The sequence below is a fragment of the Meles meles genome, chromosome Y (assembly GCF_922984935.1).
Source record: "Meles meles chromosome Y, mMelMel3.1 paternal haplotype, whole genome shotgun sequence".
NCBI classification, from domain to species: Eukaryota; Metazoa; Chordata; class Mammalia; order Carnivora; family Mustelidae; genus Meles; species Meles meles.
Window position 1 is genome coordinate 3,439,432 of NC_060088.1, and position 26,351 is coordinate 3,465,782.

The 26,351-nt window shown below is 43.3% G+C and overlaps 1 protein-coding gene across 4 annotated transcripts in view; it reads right to left on the reverse strand.

Annotated features, from left to right (window-relative positions):
• Positions 1 to 434: 434 nt before the first annotated feature.
• LOC123935903 (neuroligin-4, X-linked) overlaps positions 435 to 26,351 on the reverse strand; it is a 295,963-nt gene continuing 270,046 nt past the window's right edge. For all 4 annotated transcript variants that reach the window (XM_045996731.1, XM_045996734.1, XM_045996732.1 and 1 more), the window contains 3 exons: positions 17,179 to 17,364; positions 13,088 to 13,877; positions 435 to 4,133 (listed from right to left, as the gene is read on the reverse strand). In XM_045996731.1, coding sequence (XP_045852687.1) covers positions 3,284 to 4,133; positions 13,088 to 13,877; positions 17,179 to 17,364 — 1,826 coding nt within the window. In that variant the 3' untranslated portion in view covers positions 435 to 3,283. The remainder of the gene's footprint in view (positions 4,134 to 13,087; positions 13,878 to 17,178; positions 17,365 to 26,351) is intronic.

The window sequence follows — 26,351 nt, forward strand, 5'->3', positions numbered from 1 at the left end:
AGCACTTGGCAAATTTGCTCTCCCTGGCATGGTGGAGATTTTCTGCCTCTGGAGATTTACTCTGAATTTCTGTCCCTGCAAGATTTACTCAACGGAGGCTGTTTGAAAGCTTGTAGGGCCTGATTAGGTCGCCTGGAATGCCAAACCCAGTGGCAGGGGAATGAACGGGCAGTGGGAGAAGTCATAGATCCCAGTGTTGCCATTTGGAAATGTTTGGGAAACATCAGCATCCTCGTGCAGGATTTCCTTTATCCTCCAGAGTCAGGCAGGACATCCCCCATGATGGCACAAACATCGTGCACGGGAGACACTACCAGAACCCCTGAGCTCTTAAGATGAAAAGGGCAGTTGGAGGGACACAAAGAAAAAGTCAATAAAATAGACCACCTACAAAAAAAGAACGGACGCACAATTATTTGCACAAAGCATTAGAAAATACTGTGATATTTTATTATTAAAAATGCTGCTGAAAAGTTTATACATATGTGTCCAGCCATATATATCTTCTATCATTACTTAAGGCAAAATCAAAAACAAAATTGCAAAATAATAACCCAAGAAACCATTAAACCCTGCGTGCCTGTGAAGGTCAAGAATAAAAGCCTAGGAAAGGTTTTTTTTTTGTGTGTGTGTGTTTTTTTACTTTTTTTTCTCATTTTTTTCCTCTTTTTTTTTCACTTTTTTATAGATAGCAAGTATATTTTATTCTCATAGAACTCTATGAAGACTCTATAACTTCTTTCCATGTAGAAATAAGATATCCCTTAAGATGTATTAAATTTCTTTTGATCATATCCTCTGTAAAAGCTAAAGTTATTCACTTAACAAGAACTTTTTTTTTTCCTTATCCAAATGTCACAAGCCTGCCACATTAGTGTGCATATTGCTAGCAGAAGACAGTTGGAAATACTAAACAAATATTGGAATTCACATTACAATTACCGGACCCACACAGATGCGAAGCATCACTTTCCACGTCGGTTCACGGAGAGCCTACCTGCCGTACCCAGCTGGGGGTGGAGGGGGGATACAGAGCTTGCAGAAAATGACCTGACGATAGCTTCAGAAAGTGAGGAACTTGGGGACAGAACTCGTATCGGGGAGACCCTCGCTGCAGGAAAGGAGTGTGGTTTCACCGTGTGCAAAGTCGGGATTCAGAGAGGTCGCGTACGCGTATGTACAGAGAACCACCCCTCTTTGGATTTAAACCCAGAGAAATGGCAGATTGGGGGGGTGTCCCTTGGAGGCATGTCTAAGGACTGCCTTTTTCTAGAGGGCGTCTTTGACTGCGTCGGTGGAGGTCCCTACTGTGTTCGTGGAGGGGGGTCCGTTTGCAAAGTTGTGCCGGGTGAGGGGACGAAAGGACCTTGGGCTGTATTTATGGAGCATCCCCAACTCGGCAAGGACCTTGAAGCCTGGGTTTCCAACATAGCTCCCTTGGAGACGGTATTTTCAAGTATCTTTGGCTACTATTTCCCGATGTTGTGATAATTCTTGAAAGGCAGATGACAGAGTCACCGTGGCTATCTGTCCTTTCTGCTTTGGGACACTCAAAGCATGCCTTTAGGGGAATTGAAAGGACAGTGGGAATACGGGAAGGTGTCAGAGGGCCGATTTCTGGTCCCCAACTTGCCCATCTAAGATGGGTGAGGAACCTGCGTTTCTTACCTGGACGGGGAAAGCCATCCTAAGTTCCCCAGGAAACCCATGCAGAGCCCTCCCAATGTTCTACCCTTTTCTGTGGGTTTGTCTCCTCTCTGCCATATTCACGGGTCTGTGAGCGACACACAAGCCCTCGAAAGGCAGGTCTTTCGGACAAGCGTATGTTTTCTCCGAAAAATGATAGAAAGAATTAAAAAACAAAAAATCTTGCTCGCTGGTAAATAAGGGACTTACTGCTTACACAAAAGCCTTCTGCAGCTGCGGGGGAACACTGGGCCGTATTTACTCGGCAGGGCACGGCCCCACCAAAGGCAAGCTTTCTTTCCCCTTTGGCAACTTTCCTTTTCACGACTCTCCCTCAACATATTCAAAGGACCCCAACGACAGACCGAGATCTGTGTTTTGTTTCTCCTGCCGGTGCTCGGTGCGTGCGTGTTTTCTCATTCAGCAGTTTTCATACGCTCCACGCGGGGGATCCGTCCCGGCGTTGCAACTTTAGGAAGGCTCACACACACACACCCCCGAAAATAAAAGTGGCCTCCAACCAGCAGTCTCCTAAGAATGCTATTGCATGCATTTGTGTAACCCTGCAGAGGGGGGAAAGCCCCACCACGCAGACAGTCTGGGTCCGATGCACGTCCCCACGTCCTCCTGCAAAGGAAACCCATTAGAAAGCCCCGCGTCTCGGCTCACCGCAAGGAATTAAGAAGAAAATCGTCCTGTGTCCGGGAGGAAACAGAGGTGAATGACTAAAGTGTATATTTATATATATATACATACAGACCACAATGAAAAGCACAATGTTGGTAAAAGCTCTTTCCAACGGAAAACACCAATAAAAGCTTTTGTTGTTGTTGTTGGTTGGTTGGTTGTTGCTGTTTTTTTGTTTTGTTTTTTTTTTTGTTTTGTTTTGTTTTTAACCCTCTGTGTGTGTTTTTGTTTAAACTCACAGCTATATACATTTCTTTTTTTTTTTTTTTTTACAAAGTTTCTTACATATAGTTCAGGCTGGCAAAACAGGTCTGCACAGAACTATAGGTATGTTACTACAGAGTCCGCTCTTTTAATAGGAAAATTCTGCTTCTCCTTCTCTCTGGATCACAGCTCCATAGGCAGGGTAAAAGCCCACCGTCTTTCAATCCTTCCGTAGAGCCATCGTCATATGGTACATAAAGAACTTTGTGTTTTGTTTTGTTTTTCCATTGTAATTTAAAAAAAAATTTTTTTTTCTTTTTTAAGTGTCCCTGGCTGAGTTCCCAAAGGGTCAGCTTCTCTCGTTGCTTTGGAAACACCCAGGTCCTTGAGAGGGCGATGTCCTCGTCACGCTGAACGTTGGCTGGAGAGATGGGGATGTCGATGCGGTCGTGGAACGGCGATGAAATCGTTTTCACATTTCTCAGGGTCAGAAGTTGATCTCGTAATACTGGGAGATGCCAATGGGATGGATCCGCAGGGACACACGCGACGGCGGCCCCGCAGCGCTTCTGTTGTTGTGGTGGTGGTGGTTGTTTCTGTCCTCAGTCAGTGGGATGACAGACATTCCTCGCTGGGAGATGTTGCTTCTCTCTTTCTCCCTGTCTCCAGTGGGGAGGAGCCGAGGGCGGGGAAGGGAACCGCAAAGCTATACCCGAGTGGTCGAGTGTCCGTGGGGGAGATTTGTACTGTTTTGTCCTCCGCTGAAGGTGTTGAACGTGTGCAACGGCTGCATGCCCGTCAGTGTGTTGGGAATCATGGTGATGGTGTTTGGTGTCATGAGTGGGATGTCGTCCGGAGACCGGCGCAGGGTCAGGGTGTAATCCGGCGGACAGGTGAGCCTCAGCGTGTCGTGAGCCTGCAGGGACTCGCACTCGTGGTCGTGCTCCAGCTGCTTCATCTGCAGCGACATGATCTCCTCGTTCTGGATGTGAGCGATGTCGTTGGTCGTGTTTCTCTGGGGACTGGGGCGCCTGTGCGTCTCGTGGCGCCTCTTGTCCTTCTTGTAGTACAGAGCCGCAAAGGCCAGGATGTTGAGGAAAAGCAGGGAGGCCCCCACGGCGATGGTGACGCTGAGTTCGGTGGAGTAATCCCGTTTGGTTTCGATGAGGACGGTGGTGTCCTCCGGCCCCGTCTTGTGAGGGTCCTTGGAGTGTTTGGGGTTGTTGGCGGGAGTGATGGCCGGGCGTTTGGTGGTGGGCCAGATCTTGGCGGGAGACCGCCGGGTGCCATAGGGGAAGGAGGTCATGTCAGGAGGAGGGACCTTGGTGGTCGTGGAGACATACTGGAAGATCTCATTCAGGTTGTGCAGGTGGGGAACTAGTTCCAGCCAGAAAGCCACCTTGGTAGCCCGGTAGTGATCCCTCACTCTGGGCTTTAGGCCAATATGCAGATAGAGCTGGTCTTTGGGGTTATACTTGGACCACGCCACTTCCTCAAAGCGATTGGGTTTTGTGTGAATGAACTTGGTATCCTGAGGAACAGGCTGGTTCGGGTCACTGGGGACAGAAAGGAGAAGAAAAGAGAAAAAAGGTCACACCCTTCGACATGGGAAAAATCAACCTCCTCATCAAATACCACAGGGAATGACAACCGGGGAACCACACCTGTTTAGCGCCAGGGACCCAAGAAGCCAGACTCCTCCAGCTGTAATCTACGCATGCTCACCATTTTATGTTCTCATTAACATCCTCTCTCTTCCCTTGATGTTAAAAATCATTCCTGATGGTGGACGTATGGCATTTCCCTAACATTTGTACTATTTTTTTGAGAAGATCAAATGCTCTTCAACCAGGAAAAGGTGAAAAAAAAAAAAATGGGTGTAGGAAGTTTTATAGGATTTTAAGTGTAGGTACTTTTGCGCCATAAATCTAAACCAATTTTTTTCCCCACACACAGGGACACTTGGCAATGTCTGGAGACAGTTTTGGTCATTGTGGGTGGAGGGAAGAGTCGTGAATGTGTGGAGGGTTTGGGGGCACTGTTCAACATTCTCCAGTGCCCAACAGCCCCCCCACACAAGGAATTCTCTTGTCACAAAGGTCAATAGTATTGAGGCTCAGAAATCCTGACTTGGAGGTCATTGTTGAAAGAGTAGGCATTCCCTTTCTTGCTCAAGAGTGGCATCTGCGGTAGATGAATATACATTGGAGGCTGAATAAGTAAAATGTATGTTAAAAGTCAAATTAAAAACAGGCCTTATGGTTGCAAAATGTGAGTCAGTAGTAATAGGCGTGATGTGCTTGCTCTGTGTTTGAAAGAGGGATACTTATATACTTGACAACCTGCTGAAGACTGAGCCATGTCAAGATCAAACCATATTCCATTAGTTCTAAGAATTTCGGTAAGATCACACTTTTAGATAGAGTGAGGTTAACGTATTTAAGAGAAGTCACACTCGGTGCCGGAAACTGAGGGGTTCTGCGGACGGTAAGTGCACCAGGCCAACTTTGGAACCTGAGATTTTTCCTGTTGTTCACATAAGTGAGCCCAGGCAGAAAGAGAATCATCAAAATTAAAGGATAATGCACAACACGTGGTACTTTAAGCATCTTTGCCACCAATTTTCTTAATATCACAACCAACCTCCCCAAAATATCGTATTCTCATTTCTTCCATTTATTTTTAGGGTTGGTCAAGCAAAGTATAAAAACATACTTCATCTTAATGTTTCTTTGTTTCGAGAATGTTGATGTTATGCACAGCACAATGTCACGTGGTGGACCGCCCTAGGCGTTCTGACATCACGGAGGGGCCAAGACAAGCTGGGACCGGCACACCCACATTGCTTGTCCTGGGTGTTCGAACTTCTGCTTTGCAGTCAACAGCTTCTTGGCATCATTTATAAACCCACGTCCAGCCCCTGCCTCTCAGCTCACATGCCAGAAGACTGGGGGACCCGAAGGTCCTCCCTGAAGACCCCAAGTCCACACACGTGACCCTGCCTTGTGCAGGATGCAAACGATAGAGTGGCCAACGGGGACAGTGTCTGCTAAGGGAGGGACCTTTGCCCTCAGTGAGAGGTTGTCAAAAGCATTTCCATGCATTAAGCTCTGCAGCTGTCTCTCTTTATAGGCGTGAAACCGTGAGCAAACTCGTAAGCCTCTCTGGGGCTCGTCGTCTTCATCTATAGAATGGGTGAGAATACTGGGATTGGAAGTAAGTGATGGAGGTTAAGGAATAACTACAAAGTATGGGGCAAATAGGGACAGCTTAATAAGTATTGCCCCCTTCTGCCGATATGTAAAGTAGAATATCTAAAAATTGCTTAGGGACAGAGGGCCATAAAGTATCATACTGTAATACCCACAGCACGCACTGTATACTATACCCTGTATATAGTGCACGCCAGATGAAAGTGTACTTTATACCACAGTATATACGGTAAACTATACACTGTGCATGGTATTTACTGCATACCACAGTAAATATGGTATACTATACACATCGGATATTTACTGTATACCACAGTATATACAGTATACTATACACTGTGCATATTTACTGTATACCACAGTATATACGGTACACTATACACTGTGGATACTGTATACCACAGTATATATGGTATACTATAAAATGTTCATGACATTTACTGTATATTACAGTTAATATGGTATACTATACGTTGCACATATTTACTATATACCACAGTATATATGGTACACTATGCACTGTGCCTATTTACTGTATACTACAATATATACGGTATACTATACACTGTGCACCACAGTAATTATGTGCATATTACTGTATACCACAGTATATATGGTATACTATACACTGTGCATATTTATTGTATACCACAGTATATCCAGCATACCATATACAGTACACATGATATATGATATTATATATGGTATACTATCTTTGTATATTGCATATATTACAAATCATAGCATATACAGTATGTTAGGTACACAGTATACTGTGCGTAGTATTTACTGTATACCAAGGTATATATAGTATACTGATTTGTATTATAATGTAAATCATAGCATATATAATCTATTATATACTGTCTATAATATATAATGTATCAAACTATAGTGTATACCACAGTATATATGGTATACTATACACAGCACATGATACTGACTGTATACCGCAGTACATACAGTATACTGTGTTTGTATATTGTGTATATTACGAATCATAGCCTTGGCAGTATATCATATACTATCTATAGAATACATTGTGTAAAAGCATACTGTACACCACAGTATATAAGGTTCACTGTATACTGTACATAGTACTTACTGTGTACCATAGTATATATAGTATACTGTATTTGTATATTGTATATATTATAAATCATAACATATATAATATACTGTCTATAGTATACATTGATAAAAGTGTACTGTACACCACAGTATATGTGGTACACTATACAGCATACATAATATTTACTGAATGGTATACTGTATTTTTATATTGCATATGTTATAAACAATAGCATATGCAGTATATTATATACTGTCTATAGTATACATTGTATAAAAGTATACTGTATGCCACAGTATCTTATATACTATGAATAGTATATACTGTATACTATAGTTTATATGGCATACTATATACTGTACATAGTCTTGATTGTATATCACAGCATATACACTGCATATATATTGCATATATAATGAATACATTGTATACTATTATACTTACACCATAGTATATTATGTACTATAGATAGCATGTATTGTATACCACAGTATATACTGTATGTTATACAGCACATATAGCATTCTATCCCACAGTATATCTGGTATACCGTATATTATATACAGTGTATACTGTATAAAAGTATATGGTACTTTTATAGTACAATATATACTGTATGAAAGTATATTGTATACCATAGTATACGCTGCATAAAATGTAGAATAGATTATATTCTATAATATATAATATAAATGTGGTATACAGCAAAAGAAATTTTACCTTTTAACTGAAGACACATTCACTGTAGTGCTTTTATTTTACTAATGGGATTAAGAAAATAAAACAAAATTATAGGTCCCCATGTCATGAGTTTTCTTAGTTATGTGTTCATTTATAAGCATTAACAGATTTAAAAATAAATTTTTTATGTCTTTAAAATTCTTACAATGTTTCATAAAAATGTTGGCTTTCATCGAGCACCTCATGTTTCCTTTTTTTTGAGTCTTCTGGAATAACTTTTTGAGAAAATTCCTATTTAATTGGAATCTGCCATGGAAACATTTGTCATTGATTTTTATTGTTCTAAAAGCAAAGAAAGGTGGTGAGGATTCCTACTATTTTTCCATCGATCTGATTTCACTGAATTTGGTCTATCAGCTGTGTGGACCTTTTATTAAGCAGGGGGCATCTGGGAAAGAGAGCGTTCTGTTCATGTTGGATATTGGACTCTTTTTGATGAAATCCGGTGTGCATTTGAAAGGTAAAGACACGTTTATTTTGTTCTCAAAGAATAGAGCAGAGGATTTTGAAAATCCAGATAAGCAAGCTTTAGCCTGATACAATCTATCTATTAAAGTACTTGGAGATGCACAGTCAGACCCCTTAACCCAATATAAACTCACAGAGCTTAGGAAAGTCCATCATTTTCCTTGTCAGATTCTCCAAACACAACAAGACCTCTAAGTGGGATATGAGTGTCTTGCCTTTTAGACCTGACTTCCACCGGCGGCATGTTTTAATTTCCATAAGTAAAATTAAAGATCATAATGATTAAGGATAGAACGAAACGGACGTATCTTCTCTCCCTGGTAACATCCCCAATGCATATCGGCATCTCCACTGTCCAGCACCTGAAACACATTTTCACCTGTCATAATTGGGGACATCCTTCTGGCAGGGAATAGTCAAGGGCATTTCTAAGTTCTTGTGATCCATTTTATTTGCTAGAGATAGGCAATATGATTTCTTTAAAAATATGGGGCGCCTGGGTGGCTCCGTGGGTTAAAGCCTCTGCCTTCGGCTCAGGTCATGATCCCAGGGTCCAGGGATCAAGCCCCGCATCGGGCTCTCTGCTCCGTGGGGAGCCTGCTTCCTCCTCTCTCTCTCTCTCTGCCTGCCTCTCTGCCTACTTGTGGTCTCTGTCTGTCAAATAAATAAATAAAATCTTTAAAAAAAAATTTTTAAAAATAGCAGTAAACTCTCCGAGAAGCTCTTCTTGACGGAAGAAGTTCCTCCTATCACCTAACATAATGTGGTAGCTGACTCTTGCTTACTAGACCTCTCAGAAGAAGACCACCCATGATGCACCAAGAAAATGGGTCCAATGACACACGTCCCCCTGCACACCAGGTGGAGGTGTTCATTCATTCAGCTTAAATTGTGCTTTGGCAGGAAAGGTCATTTCAAGATCAGACATAGGCTGCAGCTCCCCCTAAGCCATCCACCCTAAGTGCCTCTCGCTTTAGGTTGAATACAGATTCATCCCAGGATAACCAACAAAATCGAAAGTCATGGCCTGTGAGGCCGACCAACATCAATGTCCTGAGAACAAATCCAAGAATTGAAATCTGTGTTGGTTGCCTTGGTCGTGCCAGAACCATCTTTCCATTCTCTCAACTCGGATACCATTTCAGTACGCCCTTCGATGGGCAAGGCTTCATCTGGTTGTCCCAAGCGCTCTTTGTTGCAATGTGTTCTACAGAGATCAAGTCTCCCTTGGTGTCTCCATAACTGGCACGTCCCCACACAGGATGCAAACCAAATCAGCTCTTGGTCCACGAGCACCTGGATTCTACGGACCGGTTGGATCTTGTGTTCCCAAAGGCATTGTAAATGACAGAGAGGGCACTTCTTCCTCATGCTCTGTAAACCTTGGAATTCGTCTTAGTTTTCCCTGGACATCACTTCTCTTTGATCAGAACTTTCCACGTCAGCTCTGTTTGTAGACTAGTACCTGTCTTGACCTAGGCTGTTGTTTTTCCAGCCCTGTTCTGAGCAGGTCTTCTAACCTGGACCACGGAAACAGCCTCTTAGCTCTAAGGAACTCTCCTCTTTCCTTCCTCTCTCCCTCCTAGGCTCATACTTCCAACACGACTCTCCTGTGCTTAACGACAAACAGACCATGGGATATAGACATGGAAACCCAGACAGAAGGTCACAGCCTTTGAGCTTTGGGTTGTACGACAAGTGGCTCCAGCATACACTTGCCGGGTCTGACGTGTGAGCACTATGGAACACGTGTGGGGTCTGGAAGGTGAAGAAGATTGGAAGAAACACCAAACGAGAATGGGGATGCGTGTCTTGATGCCATGCCTCGTCTCCCCATAGCAACGTGCTGTGATGGACAGATGGCGAGATACTCCCACACAGGACATTCCGTGGCAACCTGCCTACGTGTCTCTATCTTTGGATGGCCATCTTCTTGACATGTTGGACAGATTGGCTTAGGAGTCCCACCTGCCCAATGCTGTCCTGACTGATTCCATCTGCAATGAATGACCCTAGTTCCCATTAAGGCGCTAGGCACAGAGACCTGAAATTTGGGAAGCAGCATCCAATACAATATTGGGCACCGAGGGCATTAAAAATAACACACCATCACGGAACACTATGGTGTTTTTTAATTCTGGCTCCGTCTTTGATAGGTCTTGGGGAAAAGTCCCATTGGGTGGTAGAAGCTCTTTCCCATCTCATGACATTTATTAATATCCTTTATCTTTTTTCTCTTTCTTTTTAAACAGCGCAGGAGCGTTGGCCTCAGAGCCTTTGGCAAGGCGAGAGGCTCTAATGAGAATTTAATGGCTTTGTTTGGATTTTACCATTTTTTTTAATGGTTCAGTTACACGGGTGATGAATGAGCCTCGCTTCCCATTTAAGAAAATCATAGGAAGTTCATCTCCAAACCCGTAAGGAAAAAAAGTATGTGGTTTTAACTAAGGTAGGCAGTGGCGGTGTGTTTGGATATGATGTAAAGAGTGTGGACGCCAGTGTCTGTGAACGGGCTGGCCATCATCTGGGAAGTGGCCCTGTGAGGCTTTCTGCTTCAAGAATGTGACACTTTACTAGGAAAGGCACCCATACCTGAGTTCAGTGACAAACTGGACATCATACCGCCTTTCACAGGGCTGATGTTTGACGTGTTCTCCCCTGACATCAACACAGGCTGAAATGCTCACCCCCAGTCCCTCAAAATATGGCCTTATTTGGAAATAGGGCCATTGCAGATGGCATCAGTCAAGATGGGACAGAGAAGGTGGGACTTCTAAGAGCCAATCTGACCGACGCCCTGTTAAAAAGAGGGGCATGTAAAGACAGAGAGACACAGAGGGGCTGGTCCAGGAGGCAGATGCAGGAATTGGAAGGACGTCTCTGGACAGCAACGCCAAAGACACCTGCCAAGCAGCAGCAGCTAGGAAGTGGCGTGAAACCTTCCCGTAGAGGTTTTAGAGGAAGCCTGGCTCTGCCAACATGTGTATTTTGGACTTCCAGCATCCAACTCTGAGACAAGATACTTCTGTGGTTTTAACCTCTGTGGTACCCAGTTTTAGGAGCCTCAGGAATGGTACAATAATGCAAAACAAGGATGATATAAAAATGCTTGTGGACATGGCCTCCGTCATGTCCTTGTCGAAGAGAGAATTTTCAGGCAACAGGCCAGCAACTTTCCCAAAGGTCCACACGTCCTCTGGTCCCCCCCTGCCCCCAAACGAGCCTTTCTTAGAGCACACCTGTGGTCACATCTGACAGTTCCAAGTGCATATCCGTGCAACACTTGGCACTCTAGAAGCACACCGTGCCTTTGCTAAGACCACAAAATATTCTGGAACCACTTGCCGCCCACGATTATTGGGGGTCTCCATAAAGAATGACACCCACTGCAACCCTAAGTAACCATGCACGCCCATGGCGTCCCCACAGCTTGTGTCTTGAGCTGCGTAGGACTCGGGCACTATGGGGCTGCCACTGCCTGGGAACCCCAGTCCGACGCCCGGCACGCCACGGGGACCTTCTCCAACCCTCAGAGCTGTGGGCATCTCCGAGGTGAATTCTGTGCACGAGGCTCAAGGTTAATGAGGGAAGCAGAGACAGCAGGAGAGGAGAATGACAGTCCATTAGTTTCCACGATCGTGTTATTAGACAAGAGAAAAATGAAAAGATGATGTGAGGTTTGCTGCTATTTGAAATGCTGGGGAGTCTTTCTGTCTCCTTGTTTGCAGGGACACTGCTCAAGGGGACGTCAGTGGGAACTGTTGTTATGTGTGGGTCGTGTGTGGTTGCCACTAACTTGAACCGATGAGCTTCCCTCTGAGGTTATATATATATATACAAACACACACATATTTATATACTATGTATATATTTTATATGTAAATGACATATTTCTATACTTCCCTATATATGTACAAATAGATACATGTATATATGCATATATACAAATAGATACATACATATTATACATATACAAATAGATAGATATACATAGATATACATATATATATAATATATCTATTTGTATATGTATATCTGTGTATAGATACATAGATACATAATGTATCTATTTGTATACATATATCTATGTATATCTATTTGTATAATATGTATCTATTTGTATATATGTATCTATTTGTATCTATTTGTGTACATTTTAGGTGTATTTATTACCTATAAATCTATTATCTATAATATTATTTATATAATATAATATAATAAAATAATAATAATAAATATTATATAATATTATTTATATATTATAAATCTATTATCTATAAATCTATTATATAGATTTATTTATATAGATAGATATATACATATGTCTATATATATACATACATATCTACACATATATAGGTATATATGTGTCCTATATATTTATATAGATTTATTTCCTATAGGTACATATACATACACACACACACATATATATGAAATGTCTTTATTTATGAAATAAATGTGTAGGGACATATTTAAGTAAATAAATATATTTGTAAATATATGTATATGTATAGGAAACACGTCTCATAACTGTAGAGAAACACTATAAATATATATATGTATTATGTATATATATATGTATAAATATAACATATATGCCTGGTTAAATATAGAGTACACACACACACACATAGTATTTCCTAGATGTATGACGAGATGGGCTTTATCTCGTGGGTACATTAGAAGCAGAATTTGCCATGTGGCACACGGGTTTTGATAAGGCTGCCCAGGGAGATCAGGTCCTTATCTCCTTGTCAAAGGAGAAAGGTCCTACTGAGCCTGGAAATTGTGGGATCAGAAAGCAATACAATTGCCAGGTAGGTCTCTGCCTTGAAGCGGCAGGTGGGAAACAGACTTTTTTTTAGTGATGCAGGGAACACATTAGTAAAATTCCCCCACCATCATCGGGTGTGTGTGCGTGAGCAGGTCTGCTTTCAGTCGTGGAAGCCGTACTCGTATGGGGCACCCAGACAAACTAGGAGAGAAGAAAGAAGCCGACGTGGGAAGCACATACCCGGTTTTGGCGAAGTTGGTCCAGTAGGTCATGACCACCGCGCTGAGCATGACATCGTTCTTGGAGAAGTTACAGCTGAAGAGTTCGGTAGGGCCGATCATGGGGATCCCAAAGACATAGGGCACTTCATCGCCGTGGGCTGAGTCCGCCCAGCTGGGCTTCATTTCGCTTTGGCAGTGGTGGTAGAAGGCGTAGAAGTAGGTCGGAGAGCCGTACTGGGCGTGGAGGTCGGCCGTGGCCACGGCGGGGGCCACCCACTGGTGGTCCGTGAAGAGAGCCACCAGGGTTTTCCGCCGCGTCTCCGGGTTCTCCTTGTCGGCCCAGTCCGTGTACATGAATTTGATGGTCTCCCGCAACGTGTCTTTCCCCTCTGGGTAGCCGTACAGGTTGTCCACAAAGTTGGACACGGAGAAGTCAAAGTCGTTGGGTGTCACGCCGTCCTCGTTGTCCACGATGCCATCCACAAACTTCAAGCCTTCCCCCTGGTTGACGCCCAGCATGATGTCGTAGTTCAGGAACTCCCCCTGCTCCATCAGAATCTGAGGGTCGTCCGGGATGACATCACCGTCGATGACGGGGCCGAAGGAAATGTGGTACGTGGCGGGGGTGATGGTCTGCTGAATGAGTTCTTTGTAGTTCTTATTCCGAAGACATTCTACCATGTCGGTCGTATCCAGCATGTTGCAGCCAACCTTATCTGCCAATATCCGCGTGTACTTGGCAGGCTGGTAGTTCACCGCCCAGCTGGACAGGGCCGTGCCACTCTGGATGATGGCCTTCTGGAACAGACCTGCAGGTGCAAATGAAAACCCCAGAGACAGAAAAGCAGCTTTTACTTCGCAAAGAAGGCTCCGATTGTCTCGCGGGCATGTGAATTTCTGGATACAGTAGCATTCAGCTCTTTCAGGATTTTTTTTCCTCATTTCCATCTCTTTCTCTCCCCCTTCCCCTCCTCCCGGCCCCCGCCTGCTGGACGTTGGTCTTCTGGGATGTTTTTCACGCACATGCACACACGCACACGGCATTTAAGGAAATGAAACTGCATTTACAATGTGCAACTTCGCTGCCGTGGTTTAAAAAAAAACAAAAAACTGCATTGCATGTATCTGTCCCCAGTTTTGTGTCGTGTGGGCATCCCCATCCCCAGATGCTGTAAATAAAGCCTCAGAGACTTAACGGAGGAACTTTCCTCCGTTCCTTTCCTCCGTTCCTTAAAAACATGCTCTGGGCCAAGAAGACATCAAAGCGCATTTTGCTTCCGAAACTAAACCAGGTACCACTTCATTATGGGGGAAAAAAAAGAAAAAGAAAAAAACCAAAATATCCACTGAAATCAATTTCAGAGTATAAATTCAGACACGTATTTCTAACTCCACCATCAATACAGTACCAGCGTTATACTTCTACAACTAAAATAGTATTTAAAGGGGTGCCTGGGTGGCTCAGTGGGTTAAAGCCTCTGCCTTTGGCCCAGGGTCCTGGGATCGAGCCCTGCGTCGGGCTCTCTGCTCAGCAGGGAGCCTGCTTCCTCCTCTCTCTCTCCCTGCCTCTCTGCCTACTTGTGATCTCTCTCTGTCAAATAAATAAATAAAATCTTTAAAAAAATAAAAATAAAGTAAAATAGTAATTAAATTAGCGATTCCCAAAAGAATGCTCAGTTGGATTGCCCAGCTAAAATGCATTTTTCCACAAATCCGTGATCTTGAAATCATGTTAACTCAAAATCACTGTTTTGTATTTTGCCACAAGTTAGAAATGTCTGTTTGGTGAGAAGTGGGGGGAAAAAAATTGGACAATTTCATGAGTAAACTTCTGTATAGCGTCCAATTTTCTATCAGATCCATCTAGTATATGAATGTCAGTGAGTAAAAAAAAATTTTTTTTGGGTAAACCCTCTATTTTTCACTACTACAGGACAAGATGATGGGGTATGAAATGATAGCATTCTCTTTCTTGTCTCTTCCTGACATTTTCTTGAATTCCAGCATGATGGAGCTCCGAGGTTTCCGGAGTTTCTGGAAGAGTAATTCAGCTGGGCGCCCAGAAGGTCATGCCCTGTAGAGTTTTAAGGTCATGCAAGCAATCAAGGGAGGAAAACATGATTGCAATCAGGAAGATAGGATTCTGGAGACTGGAGCACTGCCCATGTCAAATAAATAAATAAAATCTTTAATAAAAGTTATAATGCCATGGTGAACATCTTCACAAAAGCATCATATTTCAGGCACGTGGTGACCGTTTTTTAGACAACATTGCCAGAAGTACCATTCTAAGGCTGACAGTCTGGGTATTTCTATCTTGTTGGGTTGTTATGCAAATGACCCAGGCACAGCCTTGCCACAGAACTCACTCATTTTCGATCTCTCGATTTAAGTAATTATGCTCTTTCTCCAATTACATTTGGTTTCTTGTGTTTACTATGGAAGCCGGTTCTGACGACTTGCTCACTTGAGAACTGGGATTCTATCCCTTGACAAATGGGAAAGTCTCAATATTTTCTGGAATGCTGTACAAATGGATATTACCAATGTCCCCTCTCATTGTGCACTTTTTCATTTTTGTAAAAACAAAGGGATGATACAAGTGTGAGCCCCAAATTCGAGCTCTCCTTAGACGCTGTGAAATCACCTACAAGTCTGTCTGCTTTGATTTGACTGGTGGTTGCTTATGGTCCCTACACTGAGCATTTTATTGGCAAGTGAGTTCTGAATCTCCCTACCATGCTGAAAATCCACTTGTCACATTGGTACCTGTGACCAGTAAAAATTTGTACTCAAGCTGAACGCTTATTTCCTAAAGAAAATGAAAGTGGAAAAGCAGTTGGTCCGTAAAATAGCAACTAGGGGAGGCTACGGGGAATTTGCACAGATATTCCCGAATCTGTAAGGCAAGTCTATTCTGTCCAGAAGACCAGGACTATCCTTTAGCTGCCCCCGATGTTTGTTAGTCTTGGGGGAATGATGGGAATTCAAACGATGGTTTGAATTGGGGCCTGGGAAGCATTGTTTCTTACCTGGTTCTCTCATTGCTCTGTGACCCTAGGTGGGTTAACCAACCTCTCTGGGCTTCAGTTTCCTTTTTATAAATGGTGGCTTTGGAGTAGATGAGCTTCAAGTTTCCCCTTCAGTGCTACAGGTTCCAATGAACATCAGGGAGCCACTTTGAGTTAGGGTGGTTAGGTTTTTCTTCTTATTATTATTATTAAATTAATTTTTTTAAATTGTTTTAAGTGGGGTGAGTAGCAGAGTGAGACAGAAGGGGAGACATGTAAGTAGGCTTCACGCCCAGCATGGAGCCCGATGCAGGGCTGGATCATAGGACCCTGAGATCATGACCTGAGTTGAGATCAAGACTAAGGCACTTAACGGACTGTGCTATCTGGGTATCCCAGACCAGTGACTTAAAAACAAAAACAAAAACAAAAATCAAACTCAAGGCCACGAGCCCCATTCCTTACCAAATGAACAAATCTGCAACCCTTACCCATATCCCTGTCTCTCTTCTGTGTTATCTTTCCCAAGTTGAGAGGAGAAGTTGACTGAATTTAATGTTGACCGAAATGATAAAATTTAAACTTGACCAAGTCAAGTTGGAAAGGCAGAAGCAAAGGCGTTGGTGTTTCGGAAGGAGTCATTGTGTCCCAAGTGTTGCAACTGGCATCTAATTGTTAATGTAACTGAGATGACAAAGTATGGTTCACAAGGGAAGAAACCTGAGTTAGAAGAATAGGGGCGCCTGGGTGGCTTAGTTGTTAAGCGTCTGCTTTCGGCTCAGGTCATGATCCTGGGGTCCTGGGATCGAGTCCCGCATCGGGTTCTCTGCTCACTGGGAAATCTGTTTCTCTCCGTGTCTCTCACTATCTCTCAGATAAATAAAATCTTTAAAAGAGGAAGAGAAAGGGGACGAGGAAGAAGGAGGAGGAGGAGAGGGAGAAAGAGGATGGGAGCTCATGAGAGTGGGTTTCTAGAACCTAAAACAAGTTGGGGATTTTCAGCTCCAAGAGAGACAAAGGGTCCCTGGGATCTGCACTCCGTGTGTGTTCCTGGCTCAGCCCTGGGAGTCGTGCACCAGCACAGGGATGCCCTTGTTACCTTCTGAATAGTGCGACAAGGTCAACAGACTGACGCAAGAGGCTCCTGCCCCAGAGCCGAAGATGGTCACTCGCTTGGGGTCGCCGCCGAAGGCCCCGACGTTCTCCTCAATCCACCGTAGTGCCTGGATCTGATCCAGGAGCCCGTAGTTGCCCTTGGCCGCCTGGTCGCCGGTACTTAAAAACCCTGCAAGAGAAAACAGGATCTTTTGGGTCGTCGACTATACATTGCTGGTCCTTGAAAATGTATCTCATTCTTTGCCCCAGTCTCCCTCTAAGTGAGAAGCAACACTTGCCCGGCAGGAAGGATGAGGCTACGTGAATCATTGTTGCGATGTGGACCCTAAGATACAATGTGTCATCTGTGAGTTTGCACAGGGTTCGCCTATCGGGCACCATCAGTCTAAAATGTCTGTAACACCTGACCATACCAGAGACTATGCATTGGACCAGATTCAATTGATCATTCCTGTGCACGGGCGGGTTGCAAAAGTGAGAAAGTCTCCTAAAAGAAGTTTTTCAGGGAAAATCCTAAAAGAAGTTTTCCAGGCTAAAAGAGGTTTTTCGGGAAAAATCAGTGTATATGTTGGGCTGCTGGGATTTCTGCACTGATGTTTAAGAGATCGAGCGTGTATATAAAAGCAACATAGGTCAGCTTTTTCCCATTTAATTTCTTATTAATGTTTTCATTTCATTCCTTTTAATGGTTCAGTTTCGAGTAAACGACAGCTATCATGAGATCCCGGTTTTAGTTAACATGCACCTCTATCTTCCCCCTACAGAGAAAAATTTAGACTCACACGCAGCAACACACAAGTCTTTAATCTTACCCAACAACACATATTCAAATCCCTCCGACTGTCCCTAAAACGTTTCGAGCTGGTATGTTTTATTTCAAGAAGAAGGAAGATTCTGCTACTTGAGGAGCTAGTTTCACTCAAGGCATCAAATTCTTAATTCCCCCTTAAAAGCTGCAAAAAAAAAAAAAAAGGCATTTATGGGAATAAAGGACCACATGGATATTGGACTCCTTGCCTGTTCCATGTGGCACAAAGATCCTGATCTGGAAAAAAGGCTTCCCTCCGACATTTGAAGTCGTTTTGTCCACAGACGCTCTCCTGCTGAAATTCAGAGCTACGACTGTGAACACCTCCCAACGTTATTTATTGTTCGAACATTAACCCAAGTTTATATCCCTTTCTTTCTTACATAAGCCTTCTGACCCTCCCCCAAAAAAGTGCAAGTCATAAAAATTATGTTTTAGCCATTTTAATGTGTTATGTGCCCTTGCCCCCAAGCCCTGAATTATGCTCGTTCTCTCTTCCCCTGCGTTTCCAAGGGCCAAGCCATTCCCCTCATTCCAATTAGTGCTTATTAAATTCCTGTGACCACCTGCTGTAGTGCTGACGTGGCCTGGACAGATTCAGGCCCTGAAAGAACAGGTATCAGAACCGCGGTCATCAAACCGCTCCCCACCCTAAGCTGACAGCAAATTGAGGAACTCTCGAGAGTGGGCTTCTAGAACCTAAAACCGAATAAGGTGAGGACGAAGGCTTTGACCCACCGAGGAAGCAAGGCTTCTTCATTCCCCGGGCACCTGAGAAAAATGCACAGTGTGAGCTGGGTGGGTAACAGAAATGAATGAGTCCGGTTTCAAATAAAGCAACGGGAAGGCTTTTTTTGGGGGGGGTGGGGGGGATTTTCTAAAATTGCCACGATCGGTGTCTCCATCTCTTTTATCTGCAGACAGACGCAAGATGAAACCTGCGAGGTTATGCATTTAGGGCACGTCCCACAGATCCAGGCTTCTGCGGCGTTCACAGGGACGGAGCTGAGATTAGGGGTGATTAGTGGGAACGTCCCGACGTTACCAGCCCCTCCCTCATTTAATTAGCAATTACTAATTAGCGTTTCATGCCAGCGAATGTTCCCTGGTTCTGGCATGCATCACGCAACCTTTTACACAGTTTCTCATAAAATGCATTGCCCTCTGCTTGGGAGAAAAGCCCCTTTTCATGCAGCTTTATGTACGAAACTGGCTCCTAATGGCAGTTTGGGTGCCGTATAATAACCATAAGACAAGCCTCTCTTTCCCCATTAAGGAAAGAGGTGATTAATTCCTACAGGCCCTAGTAATTTTTTGGCAGAACTGCTCTGTCTTTAACACATCCTTCCTCCACCGCCTCTCTCCTCCCCGTCAAGTCTCCCAGAATGACCTATTTGCTTATTTTGTTTCCCTGGAGCACGGCAAGGATTTGCAACATACGGTAAATCATCCGCCCTTATTAAATTGGAGCCCCTCCCGAGCAAAAACGTGTCTGTTGTAACCTCTCAAATGCCAGGCTAATTAATATTCTATATCCTGGCAAAGCCGAGCTCTCCTAACAGCCTCCTATTGAAAGACTGGATCTTTGCGATTCTGAATTCCTTCCAGAAGTCCTGAGGGAAACAGCCCGTCCGTGCATCTCTAAAGTTCAGCAAATGAACGTGGTTCTTTTTTTTTTTTTTTTGAAGTTGGTGTTTCCATAGTTTCTTGCTTACACAATCTTCATTTATTGCAACACCCAGGGACTTTTTTTTTTTCCCCCTTCTCTTGTAATTTAAACAAGCCACAAGGCGGAGTTTCCATTGCAGGTACGCAGTGAATGGGAGCAATTTAATTTTGTCTGCAAGAGGGTATTCCTTCGCTGCTCCGACGGTGGAAATGCGGTGCTGGATATAATGCAGATAGGAGATGTATATGCATTTATTCCTGGGGAATTCTATGAACGTGAGAGCAGATAATCAATTTGGAAACAGCCAGGCACATCACCAAAGCGGAGCGCGGGTAGACGCATCCTTAAAAGTCTGCCCCACCGAAGAGGACTTAATTCCCCATATATGCCGCAGATGAATGAACAGAAGCAGCCCCTTGGCTGGCTAAAACCAGGGATTTTAAACAAATGGCTTCTTTCACTGATAAGCACTCTTGGCTGCACCTCCTTGAAGCATTTCAGCTGACGAAACATTTGGCTTTGGAGACTTAAGGTCTCTGCAATGAAGGCTGTAAATCAGTCAGCAGCCCCCATCCCACCCCAACAATGCAACAATGGGAGAAAGATACAAAACAGACCCTCCAACTGAGACACGCTGACACTAGATGGATACCAAGTTTCATTCAAAGCCCTGGAAGGAGCAAGAAAATACACATTCACCCGAGAGACGGGCTCCCTTGTCCTGAGGTTGCTTTAAAATATGGTCCACGAGAAATGCCTGAACACCAGAAATCCCATTATTCCCCTGCCTGTTGAATGAAATTCTAGATCATGTAAAAATGAGGCACTGTATTTGGTATGCATGTTTGCATAAAAATTCTCCAATGAGAAGAAATGGAATTTATTTTAGGTCACATAAATGAGCCCAGAAAGAAATGTGTGATAAGAATTCAAGCAGAGGAATGAAGACGAAAATCAGCCAAAGGCATGCAAATCTATCTTTTCTGATGTTTACAGGGAATCCTTCAGTGGGTGCCTCTATTACAACGTGAAACTTAAGTTTTCTTGGTGGAATCATGCATGATTTGATGAAAGGGTCTATACCTATGGATGGGAGGGACGGAAAGAAACATACCCCAATTCTGTAAGCCCAATGGGGGAAAGCTCTTAAAATTTAGTGTCTCTATTTGTAGTTTTTGGTTTACTTACAAATGACAGGAGTCATTTAATTACCACATCAATGTCATACAGGGTCAAAACCCATTTCCAACATCAGGAGAATAAATCAAAGACAATTATGAGGACGGATGATTTCTACGGCACAGGTTTCAAACACGGGGCCCGTTAAGTCGTTAACGGGATTCCTTACATTAGTTCCAGAAAGTATATTCTATTTCCCGCACTGCAGTTGAGAACAAGGCTGCACAGGTTTTTAAAGTACTTTAGTTGGAATTGTATTAGTGGACACCCTAAAACCAAAATCATATTCTGGAAACAGAATGCAAGATGATAAACACAGTTTTGTTTATTGCAGAGTGGAGATCAAAACGTGAAGGTCCTCGAAGTTTTACAGTGATGAAATTCTGGCCATGGCCATTATGTCTGGGGCATGATCCCCTCCGAGCCAACCTCGTTTCTCTGCTGGGTCTGCATCCCAGCGCCTGAGACAAGACATTCTGTTCACTTCTCCATCCTGGCTGCTTCCAACTCATGCCCATACTATGAAGATAACCCTAAGACCCTTTGACCCTGAAGGTCTATTTCTATTAAAATAAATAAATCTTTATTTGATTGTCCAGAGGTAGCCATGCACAAAAAGATCAATACTTATTGATTGTAATTTTGAAAATAAGGGATGACAGCGATCTCGGTGTTCATGAATAAAAGATTTGTTGCATGAACTCTGTTGGCTGAACCATAGAATGCCTATGCAGAGAGGGCCTTCATTTGAGGAGACACAGAAACATGGGAAAGATCTCTCAAGGGAAATCAATGAATTGCTGAATCCTGGGTCCTAAGATCCCATGCGTATTAACATAATAAAGCGAGGTATAAAATACAAACTCTGGAAGGAAATCCAACAATCAATAGTGCCTAATTCTGGGAATGCGGTTATAGGTGAATTTCACACTTAATTCTAAATGTGGGTTTACGTTTTTTTCCCCCAATTTGTAGCTCAGTCTTTAGTAATCATACAAACACTATGTTACTTTTTTGACTGACCCCAGGATAAGGCTTGCATTTCTGTATCTCTTTGATTTTCTTGTTTTAAGATTTTATTTACTTATTACAGACAGAGAGATACCGAGAGAGGGAACACAAGCAGGGAGAGATGGAGAGGGAGAAGCAGGCTTCCTGCTGAACAGGGAGCCCAATGCGGGGCTCGAACCCAGGACGCTGGGATCATGAGCTGAGCTGAAGGCAGTTGGTTCATGACTGAGCTCCCCAGGCACCCCTGTATCTCTTTGGTTTTATACACAGTTGGCTGCTTCCAGGATGCTCTGTAAAGGGCTGCTGTGAGCCCTGAAGTGGCCTGGTCCACACTGCCCTAACCTGCCTTCCTCCTATAGACCTGGCCTCACTATTTCTAGTTGCTTACGGAGTGTAGACCAACCCCATCCCCTCCCTGCTCCAACCCCTTAAGCAGGAATTCAGTGGCCTTGCTTTCTTTCCCTCTACCCATGCATGTCCCTTCTCCAGCGTTTCCTGATTGTCTCCAATGTCTCAGCTCTGTAAATTTATTTTAGTGGATTTCCACTACAGAGCTTCCCACTCTTCTAGGAAGGATACACATGCATCATTCAATAGCAGGTGACCACGTGCACTGGGGTCAGACTCAGCCACCTTGGGGTTGGCATCTGCAGGGATGCCTCAGGCATTGAAGATGTCCAAGTCCCAATTTTTTCACATGTGGAATTGAGAGGAGGAGAGGAACTACCCCAGAGCATTGCCTGGGGAACGGAATGGGGAAGGATCCCCGTGCCTGCTGGACCGAGGCATGCTCCCACACACTCAGCGACTCTCCTGACTTCTTTGATAACAGACACGTGGCTACTTACCTGTTTTCACCGACGCACAACAAGAACGGAGAGATGCTCTTTCAGGAAATGAAGTTGAGTCCAGAGGGAAAACGGATTACTGGTCTACCTAGACTCTGGCTTAGAGATTAAGGAGACTTCGATGCTGTCTGATTGCCTGTGTTGTGTAGGGAATGATTTGGTGTGAAGGTGACGCATATGCATTTGTTGATTCTGTTCTTTAAGTGTTTGGTATATGCTTAAAGGAAAATTAACAAAATTGCTTAAAGCAAATTAAACAAACAAACAAACAAAAACAAAAAGAAAGAAAGAAAAAAGAAAAAGAAAACCCCAAACCCCAAATCACCCATTCCATGCTGTGAATTACACAGATGTCATTGTCCCAACACTTATATGTACCCATGATGACCCAAGCTATAAAATAAAGTTGGGGAGAAATACAGTATTTGAGTAGATTTCCAATGATGTCTTGAAAGCTTACACTTTTTTGTGTGTGTATGCATTTGCATGTTTCTATTTGGTTTTAATAAGAATATTTTAGGACCACAGGGGACAGTCACCACTCTACTATTAAGCACAGCATAACATACTGACTTGTGGAATCCCTATGTTGTACTCATGACATTAATGCAACACTGTTAACGATATGTCGGTTTAAAAAAAAAAAGAATATTTTAAAGCTGATTAAAATTGAAAGCCCTAGTTGTTCCATGAAAGTATATTTACAAAGCACAGAGAAGACACACATTTTGTCCCTATATGGTATTTGGAGCCCTACAGAGTGCATATAGAAGAAAAGACAATTTACACAGCCCTATTTTGAAGATAACAATTTAAAAACTGTATTTTTTTTAAAGATTTTATTTATTTATTTGACAGAGAGAGAGATCACAAGTAGGCAGAGAGGCAGGCAGAGAGAGAGGAGGAAGCAGGCTCCCTGCAGAGCAGAGAGCCCGATGCGGGGCTGGATCCCAGAACCCTGAGATCATGACCCGAGCCGAAGGCAGCGGCTTAATCCACTGAGCCACCCAGGCGCCCCTAACAACTGTATTTTTAACATAATCTGTCATAATCTCTTCTAAAGTACATTCATTCAAAATATGCTCCTCTGTTTAGATACGCTTTTCTACCTTCGACTATAAACAAGGATGGTATTGGACATGCCAGTGTTAGTTGTGAGTTCTTACTGCTAGGTACTATCGAGGGGCAGACCAGAACTAATCTGTCCTGTTCCTATGTTTCTGTAAGACAATCAGAATAACTAAATGTATAAGGACAAGGCATTCCTTTCCAACTCGATCAAAATCCAATCTTATCTCCTAGCTCACATCGTCTGTTTTGTGCCCAGAAGTAACCCTAAGCTTTCCAACACTGGTTTTCTCTGGGAAACCTAGAGCACAGATATAGAAATTGTTCTAATTAAGAAAAAACAGTAAGATCTTAGATGCAACAGCACACGCATGAGTAATGATAATCAAAAGAACGTAGGAAAGAGCTAAAATCCCGATAGAAAAGTTTAGTTTGGGCAACAGAGAGGTTTTGAAGATGATATTTTCTAGAATTGAGAGTGGGAACTCATGCCTTTGGTTTAAGGTTTGAAGTGGTCTCTGCTTTGTTACGTTCTCACTTATTATATATTACGTTCGTAACTTTTGTAATGTCAGTGTGTTTGCAGTTTTTGCTACTTGTCTTCCCAAAGATGGCTAGCTCGTATGCACAGAGCTCTCAAGATCCTGTTACCCACAACCACAACACAGACGTGGGATGACTTTCCCGACTCTTTAAATTTGCTTATAGGACCTGCAGTCATGGCTAATTTTGAGAGGTAGAAACATAATGTAATCTCATGTAGAAATTGAAAGCCATTTCACGGAGGGCTGGGGATGAGAGCTTTGCCATTCTGTGTTCACTGACCAGGAGACACTATGATTTGTGAGCAGTGATGACATCCTGTTCTACCCATACTGTACTAGCGTTTATTGTTTCAATTGCCGTCATCATTTTTGACAACTCTGTCCCGGTCTGGCACCTGAAGATGGAGGGAAGGCTTTCCTGAGAAACTTAAAAGGCAGAAATGAAGACTTCTCATTGAAAAATAACCAACAAAAATATTAAACAGATCATATAACGAAACAGGTATGAGTAAATTCAACTCAAAAAGAGAATAACTTTCTGCTCTTTTTTTTTTTTTTTTTAAGATTTTTAAGTAATCTCTAAACCCAGTGTAAGGCTCAAACTCACAACCCCTAGATGAGGATTGCCTGCTCTACTGACTGAGCCAGCCAGGTGCCCCAGTAACTCTCTGTCCTTGAAGATTACACCGAATTTTGTATGGATTCTCCACTTAATGGATGTTATCGCACCAAGCTTTGCTTAAATAAGGTCATTTCCAGAGTTAAGAACATATCAGGTGTTCCCTACACAGACGGCATGTGGAGACCACATTGGGTCCCCTGAATTTTGACCATCACCCACCAAATATGATTAACCTTTCAATGGCCAAAAAGCACAATCAGACCTAGAGTTGGAGTCAACTGCAGAAAAAGAATGGATCTGACAATAATGAAGATATAATGGAGATAAAATATTTAATAGACACGCGCCGTTAATTGATTTAACTCAGTGAAGTGCGGCTCCGTTCAACAGATCGTCATGGGTGCCTACAAAATTCCAGGCACTCATTGTCCTTGTGAAGATGTAATGAAGCAGCTAAACTGTACCTTCAACCGCCTGAAACTCATGTCCTAACATCAGTAGACGGACAGCAAGCCAATACAAATTAAATGATGTAGTATTTTAGTTCCCTATTATGGCTGTAACAAATTACCACAAATCTGGGGCTTTAATACCATATTAGCTCTTACCATACTGTTTTAGACATTGAAGTCCAGAGGGATAGCTAGACCAAAGACTGAAGGAGGGAGGGAGGGATAGACAGATGATGGATAGAAGGATGGGGTGGATGTTTGAGTGGATGGATGGATGGGTGGCTGGGTACGTGGGTGGATGGATGGATAGAGAGAAAGATAGATGACAAATAAATACATAGATACATAGATAATAGATAGAAGAATGGATGGAGGGAAGGAGAGGGGGAAGGCAGGAGAGAGGGATGGTTGGATGGATGGATGGATGGATGGATGGATGGATGGATGGATGATGGATACAGAGATGGATGGATGGATAGATGGATTGATGATAGAATGGATGGATGGATGGATGGTTGGATGGATGGATGGATGGATGGATGGATGGATGGATGGATGGATGGTTGGATGTTTCAGTGGATGGATGCATGGCTGGGTAGGTGGCTGACTGGGTGGGTGGGAGGGAGGGTAGGTGGCTGGATGGATAGATACATAGACGATAGATAGATAGATAAATAGAGGGATGGATGGATGAAGGGACGGAGAGAGGGAGGGAGGAAGGAAGGGATGAATACACAGATAGAAGGAAAGATACAATTATTGCAAAGGCTAACGCATAACATAGACTCATTTCATTACCATCACAACAGTTTCAAGGTTGCAAGCCTGACAGACAAGGGCACAGAGTGCTAAAAATAGGGACTCCAAGGAAAATGTGCTCACTCCTTCTCCCAGATGCTTCTGCCCCATGACCATACGCTGTCTCTCATTATGTAACTCAGCTATGTTGAGAAT